This window comes from Lynx canadensis, chromosome E3 (genome assembly GCF_007474595.2).
Source record: "Lynx canadensis isolate LIC74 chromosome E3, mLynCan4.pri.v2, whole genome shotgun sequence".
NCBI classification, from domain to species: Eukaryota; Metazoa; Chordata; class Mammalia; order Carnivora; family Felidae; genus Lynx; species Lynx canadensis.
The window spans coordinates 37,209,983-37,227,904 of NC_044318.1; the positions used below are offsets into that span (position 1 = coordinate 37,209,983).

At 63.3% G+C, this 17,922-nt stretch overlaps 2 protein-coding genes across 3 annotated transcripts in view; one reads left to right on the forward strand and one right to left on the reverse strand.

The window, feature by feature from the left end:
• TNRC18 (trinucleotide repeat containing 18) overlaps window positions 1-2,703 on the forward strand; it is an 85,950-nt gene extending 83,247 nt beyond the window's left edge. The window contains exons 28-30 of the mRNA XM_030300950.2: window positions 607-843; window positions 973-1,047; window positions 1,369-2,703. Coding sequence (XP_030156810.1) covers window positions 607-843; window positions 973-1,047; window positions 1,369-1,575 — 519 coding nt within the window. The 3' untranslated portion in view covers window positions 1,576-2,703. The remainder of the gene's footprint in view (window positions 1-606; window positions 844-972; window positions 1,048-1,368) is intronic.
• Window positions 2,704-4,266: 1,563 nt separating this feature from the next.
• SLC29A4 (solute carrier family 29 member 4) lies at window positions 4,267-16,536 on the reverse strand. Of its 2 annotated transcripts, none has more exons than XM_032591578.1 (10): window positions 16,362-16,536; window positions 13,235-13,366; window positions 12,833-12,946; window positions 12,234-12,362; window positions 10,456-10,530; window positions 8,838-9,085; window positions 8,131-8,272; window positions 7,721-7,908; window positions 6,655-6,895; window positions 4,267-5,440 (listed from the first exon to the last, which is right to left on the reverse strand). In XM_032591578.1, exons 1-10 carry the CDS (start codon window positions 16,534-16,536, stop codon window positions 5,301-5,303), a joined length of 1,584 nt encoding a protein of 527 aa, XP_032447469.1. In that variant the 3' UTR covers window positions 4,267-5,300. The 2 variants fall into 2 exon arrangements, with proteins under 2 accessions (XP_032447469.1, XP_032447468.1); XM_032591577.1 differs by having other exon boundaries at window positions 4,267-5,458.
• Window positions 16,537-17,922: the final 1,386 nt, after the last annotated feature.

The window sequence follows — 17,922 nt, forward strand, 5'->3', positions numbered from 1 at the left end:
CGAATGGCGTGTGCCGGCTGTGGGGGGTGGAGCCATGCCCTCTGTCCAGAGGCCAAGCTGCGAACCCCTGGGCTTCCCTGTCCTGTCCCCCACCGGCACTGTCTGGAAACTGCCAGTCCACAGGGGGCTGCTGGGCCCAGGGCACGGCCACCGCGAGCCCCGTGGACCGCAGGTGCGGGTCTGCCAGGCGTGTGCCCGCACTACTCCAGGACGGGGAGGTGCAGGTCCCGAAGTTTTTTTGTTTTTTTTAATGCTTTTCTTTTTGAGGGAGGGGGCGGGCAGAGAGACAGTCACAGAATCCGAAGCAGGCTCCAGGTTCTGAGCTCTCAGCACAGAGCCCGACGCGGGGCTCGAACCCATTAATGGGGGGGGGGGGGGAGATCGTGACTTGAGCTTAACCGACTGAGCCACCCAGACGGTCCTGGAGGTCCCTCTTAGCTGAGGTCCTTGGTGTTGGTAAACCCCTCTTGGACACCCAGCATGGAGAGGGGAAGGGGTCCCCCCCAGTTAGAGCAAGCAAGGGGCCTCCTCCCTCCCACCCCACCCTCTGCAGAGCCCCAGGGTTTGGGGACCGGCCCGGGCCTCCCTGACACGCGTGTCCCACAGCGCCGCGGCATGAAGGGCAAGGCCCGCAAGCTGTTCTACAAGGCCATCGTGCGCGGCAAGGAAATGATCCGCATCGGGGACTGCGCTGTGTTCCTGTCGGCCGGCCGCCCCAACCTGCCCTACATCGGTCGCATCCAGAGCATGTGGGAGTCCTGGGGCAGCAACATGGTGGTCCGCGTCAAGTGGTTCTACCACCCCGAGGAGACCAGCCCGGGCAAGCGCCTCCATGAGGGCCAGGTGAGGCCGGGGCCGTGCGCGTCACGCCGGGGAGCAGTGGCCCCACCGGCCCCGAGGCTGAGGCCGGGGTGCTCGGCTCTGGGGCCTGGGGCCGGGCTCACCGCCGCCCCGTGTTTGTCACACACACAGCACTGGGATCAGAAGTCCGGCCGTGGCCTCCCCGCGGCGCTGCGGGCCTCCAGCCAGAGGAAGGACTTCATGGAGGTAGGGGGTGTGGGCTGGAGGGCGGGCCGCCTCAAACCCTCTGCACGCAGCCCGGTGGGGGCTGGGCCTCCGACCCCCCACCCCACGTCCGACCCTGAACCCCATGTTTGCCGCGCTTGGTCTCCCCCGTCGCTTCTGGGCCCTAATCCTTCAGGGCTCCCTCTTGGTCTCGGAATCCCAGCCTCTGTCTCTCCGCCTCCCTGGGGGGGGGCGTCTTTCTCTGTCTTGGCCCTCGGTGCTTTCCCTGATCCTGTGGGTCCTGGATGGGGGGAGGGCGTCTTCCCGGGCCACCTGCCCTGAGCCCGCCTGCCACGCCCGCAGCGCGCCCTGTACCAGTCCTCGCACGTGGACGAGAACGACGTGCAGACCGTGTCGCACAAGTGCCTGGTGGTGGGCCTGGAGCAGTACGAGCAGATGCTCAAGACCAAGAAGTACCAGGACAGCGAGGGCCTGTACTACCTCGCGGGCACCTACGAGCCCACCACCGGCATGATCTTCTCCACCGACGGCGTGCCTGTGCTCTGCTGAGCGCCCGCGCCCTGCCCGCTGCCTCGGGCCCCGAGGGCCGGCCCGTCGGGGGCCCCTCGCCATCACTGCCACGTCTCGGGGGCTGCGTGCATGCAAGTGTGCCCTGGGATGCCCTGGCGTGCGTGTGTACATGTGTGTGCCCGTATGCATGCACGTGTGTGCGCACATGTGCACACGTCTCCGGCCCCCTTCACGACCCCCTCGGTGCCCCCCCAAGACGGGGTTCCTCTCAGCTATCAGGGTATGGCTCTGCCGGGCCCCCCTCAGGGGCTCCCCTCCAGCACCTTGTAAGCACTTGGCCAGGCGAGCCCCCTCCCCCTACCCCCAGGCGCCTTCGTCCGAGGCCCAGCGGGGATTCGGCGGGGAGGGGGTTTCCAGGGAACCGAACTGACATGCGTTCTGGGGTTCCCGCTGCTCGTGGGTCCGGCTCCTCGTGCCAGACCCCTCCCTCGGCACGGAGCCCACTCCGAGCCTCCCGCCGTGAGACGGGGGGCGGGGGGCCCGATGCCCGCCAGCCTCACCAATCAGGCCAGGCCTGCTCTGGGCACCGGCCGGGGTCGGGGGGGTGCGGGGGGGGGGCCCGGCCTCCGCCCACTCAGGACGGCCTGGACGGGGCGAGACAGCCAGGTGCCAGGCGGGGGGGTGGGGGGGCTGCCCTGAGGGCCCCTCCTCCTGGTCCAGCCCCTCACACTACAGACAACCCCAATGGTGCTGACATCCTCGTCCCGGCCACACCCGGCCCTCCTGCCCAGGCCTCGGCCAGCCCAGAGGGCGGCGGTAGTGGGTCACCTGTACAGTTTTATTGTACCAAGAGACTCTCCTCGCCCCTGTATCATACGCCTTTAAATGGAGTCCACTTTTTAATTATATATATAAAGATAAATATATATAAATATATATAAATATAAACTTTTTAAAACTGTGAAAAAATAGCTATGAAATTATAAAAAAAAAAAAGCAAACATTCTGACGTGCAGAATATTATTTTTTATTTCCTATTAGATTGTGTCTAGCACCCAGCTTCACGCCCCCCCTTTGTCCCAAGCACACCCCACCTGCCCACCCTGCCCGGCCCAGGTGTACTGTACTCGCCCCCAGAACGGAGAAGCGGTTAGGGAGAGCAGAGGCCGAGGGAGGGAGGGAGGGAGGGAGGGGGCCGGCAGGGCGCAGTGACCCTGCTCCCGCGGTCGGCCCCAGCCCCGGAAAGCACTTACCAGCCCCCGCGCCTTCCAGGGGGACGGGAGGCCTCGTCCAGACAATCTTAAGGGAAGGAAAAGCCAGACTTCGGTTTTGTTTTTTGGGGGAATTATTGGTTTTTTTTTTTTTTAAGTTTCTTTTGGAATTTTGTTTGTTGGCGAATTCTGTGTGATCTTTTTCATAAAAAAAGGAAAAAAGAAAAAGCTATAATCGGAGAAATACCGTTGTCTGGAGTGGTTCATTTCAAGGGCCGTGGGGGTGGGCGCAGGGTGCTGGGTGGCGGTGCTGACCTTTCAGGGCCGCGAGCTGGGTGTCCCCCTGTACAACGGCCACTGGGCACGTGGGGCTGTTTACATCCACGCTAATTGAAATGAAGGGAAATGAAAAGTTTCTTGGTTGCCCCGGCTGCATTTCCAGTGGTCAACAGCCAGAAGTGGCCAGTGGCTACCACGGGGTGGCTGGGATACAGAACGTGTCCATCAGGGCGGAAAGTTCTCTAGGCCAGTGAGAGGCTAGAGGGCTTGCACCGCCTGTTTCTTCCTTAAAAATGCCAAGATGAGCACTCCCGGCCGCACCCCTACCTGAAGACCACAGAACGAGGACGACGCTGAGGGTCTGAGTGGCCCTGAGCAGGTGTGGAGACGCAGGCACGGCAGGGGCCGGGGGGAAGGCTGGGCCCTGGTGCTGCCACCCACTCCTGCCCTGAGGTGAACTTTCAGCCTGACCCCACGGGTAACTGCCCAACCACCCACCAGAGGAAAGGTTCTGATGGTTCTCCCGCTTCAGAGAAACGGAGTCCCACAACAACAGGAGGAACAGTGAACTGGCGCCACCTGGCGGTCCCTGTGGTATCGCCTGGGGTCTCGGCTCTCCCCACAACTGCCCAGGACGCCCGCCGGGTTCCCAGAGTGACGGCTGCCCACTGGGCCCAGCGGGTGGGTCCCGGAGGCTGCAGGGCTGGAGCACAGCCCCTCGGAAAGCCAGCTCCCCTGCCCCAACCCTCCTACAAGGGACCTGCATCAAAGAGCGGACCAGCTCCACTCTTTGGGGGAAACTAAGGCACCAAACGGTACAGGAAGTGGTTCACATCACACGGATCGGCTGCACGGCTAGGACTTCGGCCCAGAACACGCAGCCCCCAGGTCCCAACTCTGAGTCCCTGCAGGCAGGGGGCAAGCTGCCCCCCCGCCCCTGCCATGCAAATGGGTGGGATGCCGCCTTTTTCCCTGACCTGACCACCAAGGCGTCAAAGCCCAAATGCTTCCGGGTCCCGTGCCGCCGTTCACCCCTACCAGGTGCATGGAGACCCGGCTACGAGACTGACCCACCCCCATCCACCCCCTACGATCTCCCCCCCAGCCCAGGCGGACAGGGCCACTTTCCAGGTAAGAAGAGGGACGTCCCAGCCGCCAGGACCCCTTCCCCCACGATGGACGAGCAAGGTCGGGGGGCAGCCCCCACCCACACAGACACTACTCTGAGGCAGCAGCTGGGGAGTTTCTGCCTTCATCTTTTAATGGCCAGTGCGGTACAGTTAGTGGACAGACGGGGGGGGGGGTGAGGGGGAGACAGGACACAGGAGCGGGTGGTCACAGCTGTGCCGTGGGGGTGGCAGGGCAGACTCCTCTCCCCTGAGAAGCCTGACTTTGTCAAGACACTCCAGAAATTCCTCCGCTCAGGGCACCGGGCCAGCCTGGGGCTTGAGGGTCCCGGCTGAGGAGGGACCCCCACACCTCCCTGCTTGCCAGGGACTCACGTCCCTCCTTGGGCCTCCCTGGATGAGGATCAGTGTCTGAGAGAGAGACTTCAACCAGAGCGTGCCCCCTTCCGGCGTCACAGACAGACGGGGTGACCAGAGAAGCAGACGGGGTCTCGGGGCAGGCACAGACTGCCAGGCCTGTGGCATCAGGTGGGCGCCAGGGTGCACAGAGGGGGATTTCGGCGTGGGGCGGGTGCGCCCAGACCGGTGCGGAAGCTGTGGTCATAGACCGGCGTAGACCGTGGCCTGAAACCATTCAGACCCAGGGCTACGATTCCCTCCCGGCAGATGCGTTTTGTTCGAAAGAAGCAGTGTTTACGAACAGACGGAGGGGGACAGGCCCTCTCCGCTGAGGACCTCTCGTGTTCATGAGGAGGGCCCCTGGGGAGGAGGGCTGAGACCCGGGTCCGTGGGTAAGGGTCACCAGGAGGGGATACCGGCTGGCAGTCTGCTCTCCTGGCCGGGAACGGCTGCGACCCCAGAGAGGGCACTCGTCTGGCGACAGCTGGGGCCACCGGACACAGACAGAGGGTGAAGGACAGGCCGGAGACGCGACGCAGAGCACAGTGCTGGGTGGCTCTGGGGGGCCGGAGGGCTCGGCAGAACCCTGGGGCCGGCGTGACGGCCGGCCGGACCCGGAGGGTGGCGTTACTGGCACGGGGGGGGAGGCCGGGGCCCCGCAGGCACTGCAGGCAGGGGCGGGGAGGGGGCCTCGGGCCTCGGGGCCCCTAGTCCAGGCCAGAGTGGGGGGGGGGGGCCCGGGCCCGGCTCAGAGGCCGGCGGGGGCGGAGGTGTTGGCGGAGGGGCGGAAGCAAGTACTGTAGGCGTCCCGGGTGAGGCTGTAGGTGCAGTAGGCCACGGCGGAGCCCAGCGTCAGCCCCGTCATGTAGGACACGGTCATGGTGTTCCCTGCGGACGAGACCGGACCTGAGGGAGCAGGTGGGGGCGGGGCAGCAAGGGGCGCTCAGAGGACCGCGGTGGCCAAACCCATGCGGACCAACCCGGTGGTCTCGACAAAGGGCTGCTGGGCAGCAGCCCTGGCTTCTTGGGTCCGAGGCAGAGACCGGCACCCGCTCCCGAAGAGGCGGCCGTCTCAGGGCTGTGAGACACCCCGATGGGAGCACGTCGGGTGCCCGGGGCCTTGCCTGCTTCTCCACCTCCAGCCCCCCGTCTCCACGTGCTTCCTGGTCACGGACCGTCCAGGGCGTCTAACGGGGTTTCTGGGACCACTGTGCACGGAACAGACTCCAGGGCCCCTTCCCCCACAAGCCCCCACCGTCTCAAGAGACGGCAACCCAAGCTTCTTGCAACAGCCCCAAAGTGGGGGCTCCTCCTGGACTCCCGTCCCCTTCTCACACCCGCTCTCCCAATCCATCAGCTGGCCCCGTGGGCTCTACCATCCAAACAGATCCAGAAACCACCATTTTCCTCCAGAGACAAGGCAACCTCCCCTTATGGTCAGGGTCCCCGCCCCTTACGCTGTCGACGGACGGGTGCGGGACCCGTCACTCCTTTCCTGCCCCCGTCTGTTCCCTCCCCGCTGTCCAAGCAGCACCAGAAGGGGTCTTAAGACACATTAAGGTCCAGTCCGTCCTCGGGCCTCCCACTGCCTGCCCTGGCGGCACCCTCCCCCCGGCCAGCTCTGCCTCTGGGCTTTCCCACCGGCTAGTCCCTAGCACTGTCACATGTCCCTCACCACTCTCTCCAGGTCGGCTGTCAAAAGTCACCTCCTCAGGGAGCCTTCCCAGACTGCTCTGCTTACATCGCAAGCTCCCATCCCAACTCCCACATCCCGCTTCTCTGGTTTACTTTTCTCTGTCGTACTTACCACTCAACGTATTACGTGCCCTGTCACCCGTCACCTCTGCACTGTCAGCCCCATGAGCGCAGGAAGCGCTGTTTCGTGGCCGCCGAGTCCCCAGCACCTAGAATGGCGCCTGGCCCACGGTAGGGGCTCACCACGTAGTTGTGGAACGAAGGAACAAACGACCGACCAACACGCTCGCACTACAAACTCCCTGAGATCGATCTGATCCCGGAGCCCAAATGCACCTTCTTGCCGCGTGGCAGGGATTTCCGCGGGCCTCGATTTCCCTGCCGGGCAGAGGGGTGCCGGGCCTTACCCGCCAGCTCCCGCTGCTTGGGGCTCACTTTGCCCGCCGCCAGGATCATGGGCACGCTGCCAAAGTAGCCGTTGCTGATGCCCATGAGCAGAGAGAAGACGCAGGGCCAGGCCGGGTGGCGCAGGGCGGGCGTGCCGCTGGGGTAGACGCACAGGATGAAGAGGGGGATGAAGACCACACGCAGGCAGGAGCAGGCCAGCAGGTGGGTGCCCCTCCAGTCCACGGGCAGAGCTGCCAGGATCTGCGGGGAGCGAAGCACGTCGGCCCCCTCCCTCCACTGACGCCACCACCCCGCCGTCTCCACCGCGGCCCCCACACGCGGCCCGTCTCCACACGCTCCGGCTCAGGGTGCGTCCCTGTCCTCACCCAGCCGGGACCACCAAATCCACAAATCCCGTGTCACAGTGACACGCGGTCCTCGCCGTGTGTCCAGAATCCTTCCAAACACCGCACAGACCCCTCCTGCTCAATCCTCACCCTACCCTCGCAGGACGGGCTCTTGACCCCGCTTGAAAACGACACCTGAGGCGCCGAGGGTCACCTGCCACGACTCCCACAGCAGGAAGTCGCAAGATCTGGAGCTGAGCCCGCTAACTAAACCTCGTTCCCTCAAGAACCAGACTCCCTGCTGTGTGACCTCGAGCAAACGGCTTTCCCTCTCTGAGCCTCAAGTTCCCCCACGTCAGGCCTGTCCCAGAAACGGGAGCCTTCATCTTACTCCAGCCCTGACCCCCCAACCCTGTCCTGCACCCGCAGCACAGAGCACTCTGCCCAGATTCTCCTGCCCCCGGAAGTACTTCCTGTGCCGTCTTTGGAGGCCTGCCCCCGGGGCCCCGCGGGCTGAGCACAGACACAGAACGACGGCGCCGGACTTCGCGCGCACGGCCGACAGGCAGTTCGGAGCCGCCCCGCAAGGTCGCGGGGCCGCGTCATTGCTTGGCCACCGCCCTCCCCACTCGGGAGACACGGGCGTGCTCGGCTCGGGGCCTGCCCCTCCCCCGGGCCTCCCGGCTCTCGCGCCCCCACCGCCTCTCCCCCAGACGCAGGGAAGGGGCTGCGGGCCTACCTTGCCCACGAAGTCGGAGAGGTTGAACACGGCCATGATGAGGATGGGCAGCCACTCGCCCAAGACGCAGTGGCGGACCTCGGACTCGAGACCCGGGAACAGGCACAGCGTGATGAAGTAGGTGACGGCGATGGACAGCATGTCGGCCCAGATGGCGCGGGCCACGGCGTAGCGGTGCAGCAGCAGGGCTGCGGGGGACGGGCCCGGGGTCAGGACGCAGCGTCCGCGCGGGCACCGCACGTGCGCGCAATGAGGCCCACGGCGCCGCCGGGGCGTCACCGGACATGCGCAGAGCACGGCCCGCCCGCCCCCGCCCCGCCCCGCCCCCACGGAGCCGCGCGCCAGGCCCACGGGGCCGGGACATGCGCGGAGCACCGCCCTGGCCGCCCCTGCCCCGCCCCCGCCCCCACCTCTGAAGGAGGGCCAGCTGCGCGCGACTCCCAGCTGAGGCACATCGAAGCGCGTGTAGGCCCCCCCGCCGTGGCTGGTCACCTCGTGGGCCGGGCTGTCCTTCGGGGACCCGCTGTTGGCCAGGCCTGGGCCTTGGTGCTCCTGGAGGGAGGACGAAGCAGCGGCCGGTGGGGTTTGGGTGGGGGGCCCCTCGAACATACCGAGCCCCATCCGCCTCTGAGCCCCCGCAGATGCACTTCCCTCTGTCCCCAATGCCCTTCCTGTGGGTCTTCCCGTCTCCCCTCCCCCACGGGCCAGGTTTCAGCCCAGAAGCCACTTCTTGGGGAACCTCCTTGGCCACCGGGGGGCCTCGTTCCCACTGTGGGCCTTATCCCAGCACCGTGACACGGCATGTGGCCTGGTGGTCCCCATCCTGAGCTCACGGCAGCGATTCCCATGCAGAGCCGGGGTGACCCTCTGCACCGTCTTGGGGGACTCCGCGCCTCCGCCCCACCGGCCCCGCTGCCGCCACCAGAGGGCGCCCCCCCCCCCCCAGCATGGCTCCGGGCGGCCTGCCCGCGGGGACTCAGGCCACAGACACGCGGTGCCCCGGAGGGACGCAACCTGGGTCCGCAGAACGAAGGATCCCCGCGGGACGCAGCCCGAGGCCACGGCGTGGCGGAGACCGCAAGCGGGACTGGGCGGGGGCGGCGCCCGGCAGACTCACGAAGCGGACGTCCCCCGCCGCGACGTCGTGGTGCGCCCGGTAGCCGGCCCTGCAGCCGGGGCGGCTGTCGCGGGGCCGCGCCGTGTGGTAGAGCACGAAGCGGCTACGCCGCACCAGCAGGTGCAGCAGGAAGCAGAGCAGCTCCAGGCCCGCGGACACCAGGAAGAAGATGAGCGTGCTGGCCCGCTCGTCCGGCAGCAGCAGCTTGGTGAGGATGCGGCTCAGGGACACCATGACGCCCGCCGTGCCTGGAGCCGAGAGGGCGGCGTGCTGGGCCCAGGCCTCCGCCCCCGCTCAGCGCCCCCAGCTCTGCCCTGGCCCCGCCCGGCCCGGCCCTGGCCCGCTCTGCCCCTAGCCGCGCACCTGCCCCGGCCCTGCCTGGCCCTGCCCCCACTCTGCCCCTGGCCCTGCCCCCGGCCCTGGGCCTGGCCCCGCCCGGTCTTCAGACGTGCAGGTAGCGGCCACTCGGAACATCCCTCCCTGGCACTGCATAGTCACACGCAGGGGCATTTCTAGAACGCCTGCTGTGGATCTGGCACCATCCCGCCCTGAGGACACGGTGGGGACAGAGGGGACATAGGCCCGGCCTTCCCGGGGCTCGGTGGGGAAGGCGGCAGAGAAGTCGCAGAAAAATGCCAACACCCGCGCACGATTCTGCGGGTAGGCCACGACAGCCGGGGGCAGTGTCCCCGGCAGTGTGGCTGTGCTCGTGAGGTCACGAGGGAGGGCAACGGGGTCATGGCAGGCAGGAGGCCTCAGGCAGGATGTGGGTGTGGGCTGCTCCCAGAGTGTGGGGCTCCTGACTGCGTAAACCACCCCAAATCCGCACCGCTCCGGCAGGTGCCTTGCTCATCTCCGCGGCAAGATATACAGAAGTGATCTGCTTGTCCAGTGCTTCCTGGAACCAAACCCCGCAGACCTGAGGCCTGGCGCCCTGGGGCCATGTGGTCACCACACGGGAGGGGGCACAGAGTACCTCGAAGACGAGAAGTGGGCCCAGCTTCCTGCCTGGACCTCGGCCCGTCCAGGTGCAGAAGGAAGATTGGGAGCATCTGGAGGAAGGTGCTTCAAAGGGGGTCCTGACGTGTGGGCAGGGGCGGCAGGGCAAGAGGGGAGCTGGCCCCCCCGGACCAGGGCTGGAGTGCGGGGCAAGTCTAGGTGCTGGGTAAGTGTCCGGTGTGAGCAAGGGGGGTGCCATTCACTGACCAGGGGCGGGAGGACAGGGCAGATGGGCTTGGGAAAGCGGGTCTGAGAAGCCAAGTGGGGGTGCCGGGCAGGGGTTAGCTCAGGGGTCTGGGGCTCCGAGGACGGCATGATGCTGGACGTCACGGTTTGGACAGGCTTACCCCCGCACATACACCCACACACAGACACACAAAACGCACAGACACACGGGCACTCCAAGCCACCACAGACCCCCACTAGGAGACGTGTACGCTTCTCGCGCAAAGGACTGCATGCTTGGAGAGATGTGCACACATCAAAGCCACGTCCCTTCCCGCCAGGAGTCCCTGCCCCCCACCAGCCAGGCGCGGGGAGACGGCGGTCACGGTCCCCAGCGCCGGGTCCATGGCATGTCGTGGGGGGGGTCCCCTCCAGGGGGCCTGCCGCTACTTACTCTCCCCGGTCATCACGCCCTGCGTGTACCTCTTGGGCAGCATCCCCGTGTAGCCATAGAAGCTGGATTGCTGCACTTGGGGGGACAGACAGAGGAGTAACCGTGAGATGCCACCCATCACCTGTCAGCTCGGAACCAAATTCACAAGTCCGAGAGCACGCGTTGGTGAGGGTGCGGGGAAACAGACGTGAACATCACGGGCAGCACAGAGATTTGGTCCCAGCGCCCTGTCCACCAAACCGAGCGTGCGCGGCCAGCCGGACCCCGTGACTGGCTCCGGCCAATGAAACACGTGCAGCGACAACGTGCCCCGCGTCTGGCCGAGGCAGTGAAAAGCCCACGTGGACTGGGGGTGTGTCTTTCCCCCAGCAGCAGTGACCACAGGGAACCCGTGTTACCGTTACCGCTGCGGCCCGACTCCCAGTGACTGTGGAGCACCGCCCCCATCCACGTGTCGAACGCGTGGCAAGAACCAGAAATAAGTCTCGCTCTACAAAGGCACCGAGATCTCGGAGCCAGCTGGTTTCTAGAGCCTCACTGCTCTCGTCCCAACCAGCACCGGGTCTAAGGGGGTTAAAGACTCACTGGCTCGGACCCTGCAGGTTGGCGCATCCGTGGTCTACACGGACACCCTGGAGCGGTCACACTGGGAAAACATCTGCTTTTTAACCAAATGGAACAGAACAAAACAGACCCGAGGACACGGCCTGGAATGAGAACACTGTTTCCAGAAGCCTTGATTTCACTGATAAACAGGTAACTCACACTGGCTTGTAACAGGAAGTGTGTTTCTTCCCGCTCAAGAAGAACTTAAAGAGTACAAAACAACAGGCCCGGACCTTTCCAAACATCATGGCCGGCCGTGGAAACCTGAGGACCCTTGGGGATTAAAGGGGATTAACGACGAACGCAGGACACGATCCTGGATCGGATCCTGGATCAGAAAAAGAAAACGCTAAAGACGTTCCCAAGGCGATTGGTAATACGTGCATATGGGTTGTAGATAAGGTACCGTGGGGGTCAGTGTTCAGTTCTCGGACGTGGGCAGCGTTCAATTCCCAGACTCGGGCAGTTGTAACCCGGTTACAGATGAAACGTCTCGGCTTTTAGAAAATACACCCTCCGGTGATAGTACGTAGGCAAGACATGTAATGACGTCTGCGTGTAACCCCCGAACGGTTTAAAGTGAAAACATAGCGTATTTTATGTTGATATGCGTTCAGGGGCAAAATTTATACGCACCTATGTACGTAAACGGGGGGGACAGAGGGAAAGCCTATCCGACAAAACATTAGCAACTGGGGGTCGGTGTATGGGAATTTATTATACTATTTTTGCAACCTTCCATGGGTTTGAAATAGTTTTAAAATTAAAAGTCAGAAATACAACTTTGAAAGCCAGTCTCCAAGAGAAACACAGTGGCGTGGTCACACGGGCAAGATCGTTCCTGAAGTGCAATCTCTATCTGAGAAAGCCAGGGAACTGCCTCCACGTCCACAGGGCATGCAGGGGTGTGCAAACGTGTGCCCAGCATGTGTGTGCGTGTGCGGAGCGTGCACGGGGATGTGGCAGGCGCTGTGCGTGTGCACTGTGTGAGCACGCACATGGGGCACGCACGGGGGTAGGGGCCAGCAATGAGTCCTTGTCACCTCGTGTCGTTACGCTCCCAGCAGGCGGATGGGGTGGGGGTGGCATGGCCAGCAGTGGGTACTAAGGGGCTCGGCCCCGGCCCCCGCCCTGCCCACCTCCCCCCCCCCCCCCCGGGCCCGGGCTCCTACCTGTGCAGCCTAAGGCCACGGTGCCCACAGCGGCCAGGTTGATGGCGTAAGCCTGGTCGTGAGAGAAGAGCTGCAGCCACACGTCACAGATGCTGATAAAGAGGAGGGGGCCCAAGGCCAAGAGGTAGCCTGAGGGATGAGAGGCCAGAGACGTGGGCACATGAGGCTGGGGGCTGCCCCCGTGCCACCCCTCCTGCAGAGCCAGGTCAGAGGTGCCCTCTCTGTCTGCCTTTTCCCCTTTATGCTGGGGGGGCCGAGGGCACCTTAGAGGGCTCAGGAGGGGTGCCTGGAAGGCTTCCTGGAGGAGGCCCCATTTGAGCTGGGCCTTGACACCGGATGTTGCCATGAAGAGGAAAGGGACAGGAAGAGGAGATTAGGCCCCAGGACGCAATGTGGGCGCACAGAGCCTCCCCAGGTGCAGGTGTCACGCTAGCACGTGGTGCACCCGCCACAGGCCTGACCCTACTTTCATATGCTGAACTCTGTAACAGTCCTAGGACATGTGCCCATTTCATAGATGGGGAGAGTGAGTCGCAGGGAAACTGGGGTGAGTGGCAGGCCGGATGCGTGAGAGCTGGGAGCCCCGGGGGGCAGCGTACCCGCGGTAATCCTGGTGTGAAGGTTCAGTCTCTCCACCAGCACGTTGTTCAGGAGCACGGCCACCAGCGCCACCAGAATGTAGGTGAGGCTCATGTCGAACACGATTGAGGTCCCTGCAGGGGGCCGGCCAGCAGCAGGTGCTCGGGGGGGGGGGGAACCCCGCTCCCTGCACCCACCCTCCCCAGGGGCCGCTTCCTTGCGCCGCCCGAGACTGGCTGACAGCCCAGAGAGGGTGAGCGGGCGCTTGGAGTCACTCCGCGTTCGGCAGCCGAGTGAGGATCTGAATAAAACGGGCTTCCCCGAAACCGAGGCCCGCTTGCGGGGTCTCCGGAGGGTGGCGGGCCAGAGCTGAGTGCGCCGGCCGGCCTGTGGCGGGCGGGACACGACCGTGGGGGACCCACCTGGGTACTTGTGGTGCAGGTAATCCACGTCGGTGATGAAGCTGTTGTAGGGCAGCAGGAAGCCCACGCCGGCCAGCAGCATCGCAAAGTAGATGGCGTGGTAGCGGTCGTCGGGCACGGGCTCCCCTACCGCTAAACCCAGAGGCGGCAGGTTAGAGGCGGACAAGCCCCTCGGAGCCATGGCCGCCGTGCCAGGACCACAGTCTACCGTAGCACCGCCACCCCCACATCCACGGGCCATCGACACCGTGGTCACCGCCCCCACATCCACCAGCATCGCGGCCACCATCCACCTTCGTGGCCAGAGCTGCCCCAGTCATGGCAACCACCCACGGCCATCACCATCACGGCCACCAAGCAGCTGGCTTGACGGGATGGAGGAAGGGCCGTCGGAAGACTCAGCCAAGGTGGAACCCTCCAGAAGGCTGTGTATACTCTAACTCGGTGTCTAACACATGGGGTGATCTCCCCTTCGGCACCCAGGTGTCCGCGGAGCACGGGCGGCCATGGGAGTAGCACCACTCACGATGACCTTCAAAAGCCCGCGAGCAACATGCCTGCTCCCCACCCCTGTGCCTCGAGGCTGCCGGCCCAACGGGACGGTCCTGGTTGCGACAGGAGAAGTGCTTCTACGCAGAGACACAATGATCCCATTGACCTGGGAGCGAGACGGCCACCAGGCACTCTGGACACCTCCCGGCCCTGAATCAACGGGCAGAGGAGAGGGCTGCCTTCCTGGCTGGGGTGGGTCAACCCGACTACCAAGGGGAAATCAGCTTGCTGCTGCCCATGGGGACAGAACAGAATAGAACGGAAGATGACAATGTCCGGATTGCAAGAGGTTCCTTATGGCATCTCTTAGGACTTCCAGTCCCCGGGACTGAAGTCAACGGAAAACAACAACAATCCAATTGTAGCCTTTAGAAGTGAAGGTCTGGGGGCGCCTGGGTGGCTTGGTCGGTTAAGCGTCCGACTTCGGCTCAGGTCATGATCGCGCGGTCTGTGGGTTCGAGCCCCGCGTCGGGCTCTGTGCTGACAGCTCAGAGCCTGGAGCCTGTTTCAGATTCTATGTCTCCCTCTTCCTCTGACCCTCCCCTGTTCATGCTCTTGTCTCTCTCTGTCTCAAAAATAAATAAACGTTAAAAAAAAAAAAAAAAGTGAAGGTCTGGGTCAGCCCACCAAGCAAAGAACCAAGGCCAGCTAGGTGCTGAGGGTGAAGAGCACGAGGAATGGGTAGCGTGGAAAGGGGGTCATAAGTGCCAGCTAGGACCACGTGCCGTTGTCACGCGTGTTTCTTCCTTGTCTTGACATGAATGTTTGCATATGTGTATTAACCGGGAACTCGTGTTTTGTCTGCTTTGTGACCTTAGTGTCGAACCTAAGACACGTTCACGTGTTAATGTCCCATCTCAGTATTTATGTTACGAGCTGTCAAAGGAGAGGTGGGAACGTGGGAACGTGGACTTTGCATCTTCCCGGGAAAGGATCAGCGTGTTTTTGGTTAGCTGTGTCACCCCAAGCAGCGGTATGACTTTGTTGGTGTCTTTATTTGGAGATTAACTGTGGTTTACAGAGCCGTGTATGGGAGCCAAGTGGGCAAGGGGTGGACTGTGGTGGTCAATTTTATGGGCCAATTTGGCAGGCTAAAACAGTCCCTCGTTGTTCAATCAGACACTGACTGAGGTGCTGTTGTGAAGGGATTTTGTGGATTAAAGTCCCTCCTGAGTGGACTCTAAGTTAATAAAAAAAAATTACCCTGGGTGGGCCTGGCCGAATCAGGCAAGACATGTAGGTCTTCCCAGAGCTGAGACCCTAAACAGCTCATGCCCCTGGGGTTTCCTGAGCACCTGCCTTATGGACTTCAGACTGCTGTAGCCAGGCTCCACTGTGGATGCTTATTTCCTGTAATAAATCCATACACATGTGTATATATCTACACCTACATACCTACATCTCTCTCTGTCTGCTCTGTATGTGTCTCCTACTGGCTCTGTTTCTTGGCTGAACCCTGACTGACCCAGCCACCGTCACCAAAGCTACTATAGTCATTTTTTTTTAACGTTTATTTATTTTTGAGAGAGAGAGAGAGACACAGCAGGGGAGGGGCAGAAAGAGAGGAAGACACAGAATCCAAAGCAGGCTCCAGGCTCCGAGCCGTCAGCACAGAGCCTGGGCCGCCATCCACGTCTCTGGCCACATGCTATCTAGTGCCACACCCGGCTGGGGGAAGTCTGGCACCTGGGGGGTGGGCCGGGAGCTGGCCCTGCCTAGGCACAGGGGAGCAGCGAGGTTACTCCAACCCACTGCAGGGCTCGGCCAGCAGGACCTCTGCTTCCCATCTGCACACAGAGCGGACGGAACCAGAGAATAAGCCCCTATTTCCGAGACTGCGCTGGTGCCAGCATAAACTACAGCCACCCCAAACGAACTATCAGAGGGGGCCTCCTGAGCGCAGGGACAGCCCTAAGCGATGTTCTGGGGCTTCCACTGCAGCCACACGGAGGGTGGTACCAGTCCCCTTCCTCTTTCCTAGAGGACATAACCCAAGCGCAGACAATGGTAACTTGCCCACGGTCCCCCAGCTGGCAGAGAGACGGGGGGCTGGGGCTGAACCCAAACCTGTCCAGGGGCAGCCCTCTACCCTGCAAGTCTGATCTCAGAGGCAGCCTGCCTGGTTCCTCCATGTGGGGAAACAAGCTCAGAAAGGTTTAGGCCCTTGCCCAAGGTCACACGGCCAGGATGAAAATCAAGTCTTTGGACCTCACATCAGTCCTTCTTCCAGGCTCTTTCCCATCTCCACTGAAGGGAGGCCACTGAACGTGACCCAGGCGACCCATGTCACTTCCAGGCGGAAGCCCTACGGGGCAGACTCACCGTGCGCCCCCTGCAGCCGCCCAGGGGTCAGGAAAGCCCATGTTAAGACGAAGCCTCCTCAGCCTGGCTCCCTGACCTGCGCTGGACGCAGGGTCCGGGCGTGGGCCCTGCGACCGCGGGCTTGCGTGTCCCCGTGGCAGGCGTGACCCATCCCGACACCCCCTGGGGCCTGCGCTCGGAGACACCCCCCCCCCAAGGCGCCCCTCCCCCAGGGCTCCGGTCCCCACGGGGCCAGGCTCGCACCCTCACTCACCAGAGTCCGTGAAAACCGGGGCGCCCCCGGGCCCGCCGTCCTGGCCCCCAGCTGTCCGCACGGCCACCTCCTCCTCCAGCTGGCAGCCGTCGAAGCCGAAGCTGGTCACCACGGCCCTGTCCGGCGTGCCCGTCACGCTGGGCTCCTTGAGGCGCTGGCTGCCCACGGAGCCCATGGCAGCCGCGCTGCGGGGAGAGGCGGGGAGGCCGGCTGAGCCAGGGGGGCGCCCCCGCCCCCGCCGCGCCCCTGGGCCCTCGCTGCCACTCTCCCAGCCGCTCTGCAGCAGCACGGCGGGGCCCGCGCCCCTGCGCGCCTCGGGGAGCCCAGGACAGGGGCCCGAGTGCAGCTGGCGGCAGCGCGACGGGAGGGGAATCGACGGCGAAGCAACGGTCCGGGGCTGGAGCGCCGGGGGGAACAGCCAACGCGGCCCAACGCTGCGCCCCGTGTCCCACGCACCGCTTCCCTCCGCGAGGGGGTGCCCGACGCAACTCATCCAGGGCGCTGTGCGGTCAGAGGGGGACACCTGCCCCACCCCCACTTGCACTCTGTCTCTCTCAAAAGTAAATAAACCTTTAAAAGTTAAAAAAAAAAAAAAATGGCTCAGTCGGTTAAGCGTCCGACTCCGGCTCAGGTCATGATCTCTCACTTCGTGGGTTCCAGCCCCGCGTTGGGCTCTGTGCTGACAGCTCGGAGCCTGGAGCCTGTTTCGGATCCTGTGTCTCCCTCTCTCCCTGCCCCTCCCCTGCTCGAGTTCTGTCTCTGTCTCTCAAATCAAGGATTAGAAAAAATTTTTCAAAAATGAATAAACATTAAAAAAATTCTACAAGAAAGGAAGAAGCCAGTTGACCCATGACGGAGAGGCACCCCATGTGTAAGTAACGCTGTGTGTGCAGCTGGGTGGGGGGAGTCTTGTTTTCTTTCCCTAAGAGAGTTACCAAGTTTTCCTTCTTTTTCATTTTTAAGATTTTTTTTTTTTAAAGTAATCGCTACACCCAGCGAGGGGCCCGAACTCACAACCCTGAGATCAAGGCTTTCATCCTCCACCGACGGAGCCAGCCAGGCGCCCCAGCAATTTGGTTTTGTAACAACTGTTACTCATTTATCTGATCACAAGCTCGCCTCAGAGAATCTGACACGGAGGTGGGACCGCAGCCTCCGGCACTGAGCGCGGCATCTCGGCCCGCACGAGCGTGTGGGAGAGCCCCCAGAAGCAGCCAGGGGAAGGCCCCCTTCCCGAGGGATCCCACGTGCCGGGGATTACTCCAGGCTTCTCTGAGGTTGGCCTGTCACCACCCTCCACCTCTGCCTGCTCTCGTTTCGTCTCGCTTCCTCCCGCTCTCCCGCCTCAGTTTACCAGCTCCCAGCCTCCAGTCACCGGGCGCCTCCTGCTGGCCCCATGTTTCCACCTTTCCCAGCTCTCCGTAGAGTTTCTACTGGGGCCTTGGAGCCCGGAGCCATCCTGCCTCCAGGCTGCTCTGGGGACTGGGGAAACTGCCGGGCTGATGGGCACCCAGGAGTATGGAGGAGAGGGTCACCGGCTTCTCCGTCCGGAGGCCAGAAC

Excerpts from the sequence above, each read along its gene's own strand:
- SLC29A4 (XM_032591577.1), bottom strand. The coding sequence starts at position 16,536 with ATGGGCTCCGTGGGCAGCCAGCGCCTCAAGGAGCCCAGCGTGACGGGC. Across the intron at positions 12,363-12,832 it reads TCACACCAGGATTACCGCGG|GCTACCTCTTGGCCTTGGGC; the intron begins GTACGCTGCCCC and ends CTCATCCCTCAG. Across the intron at positions 8,273-8,837 it reads CGGCGGGGGACGTCCGCTTC|GAGCACCAAGGCCCAGGCCT; the intron begins GTGAGTCTGCCG and ends TCCTCCCTCCAG.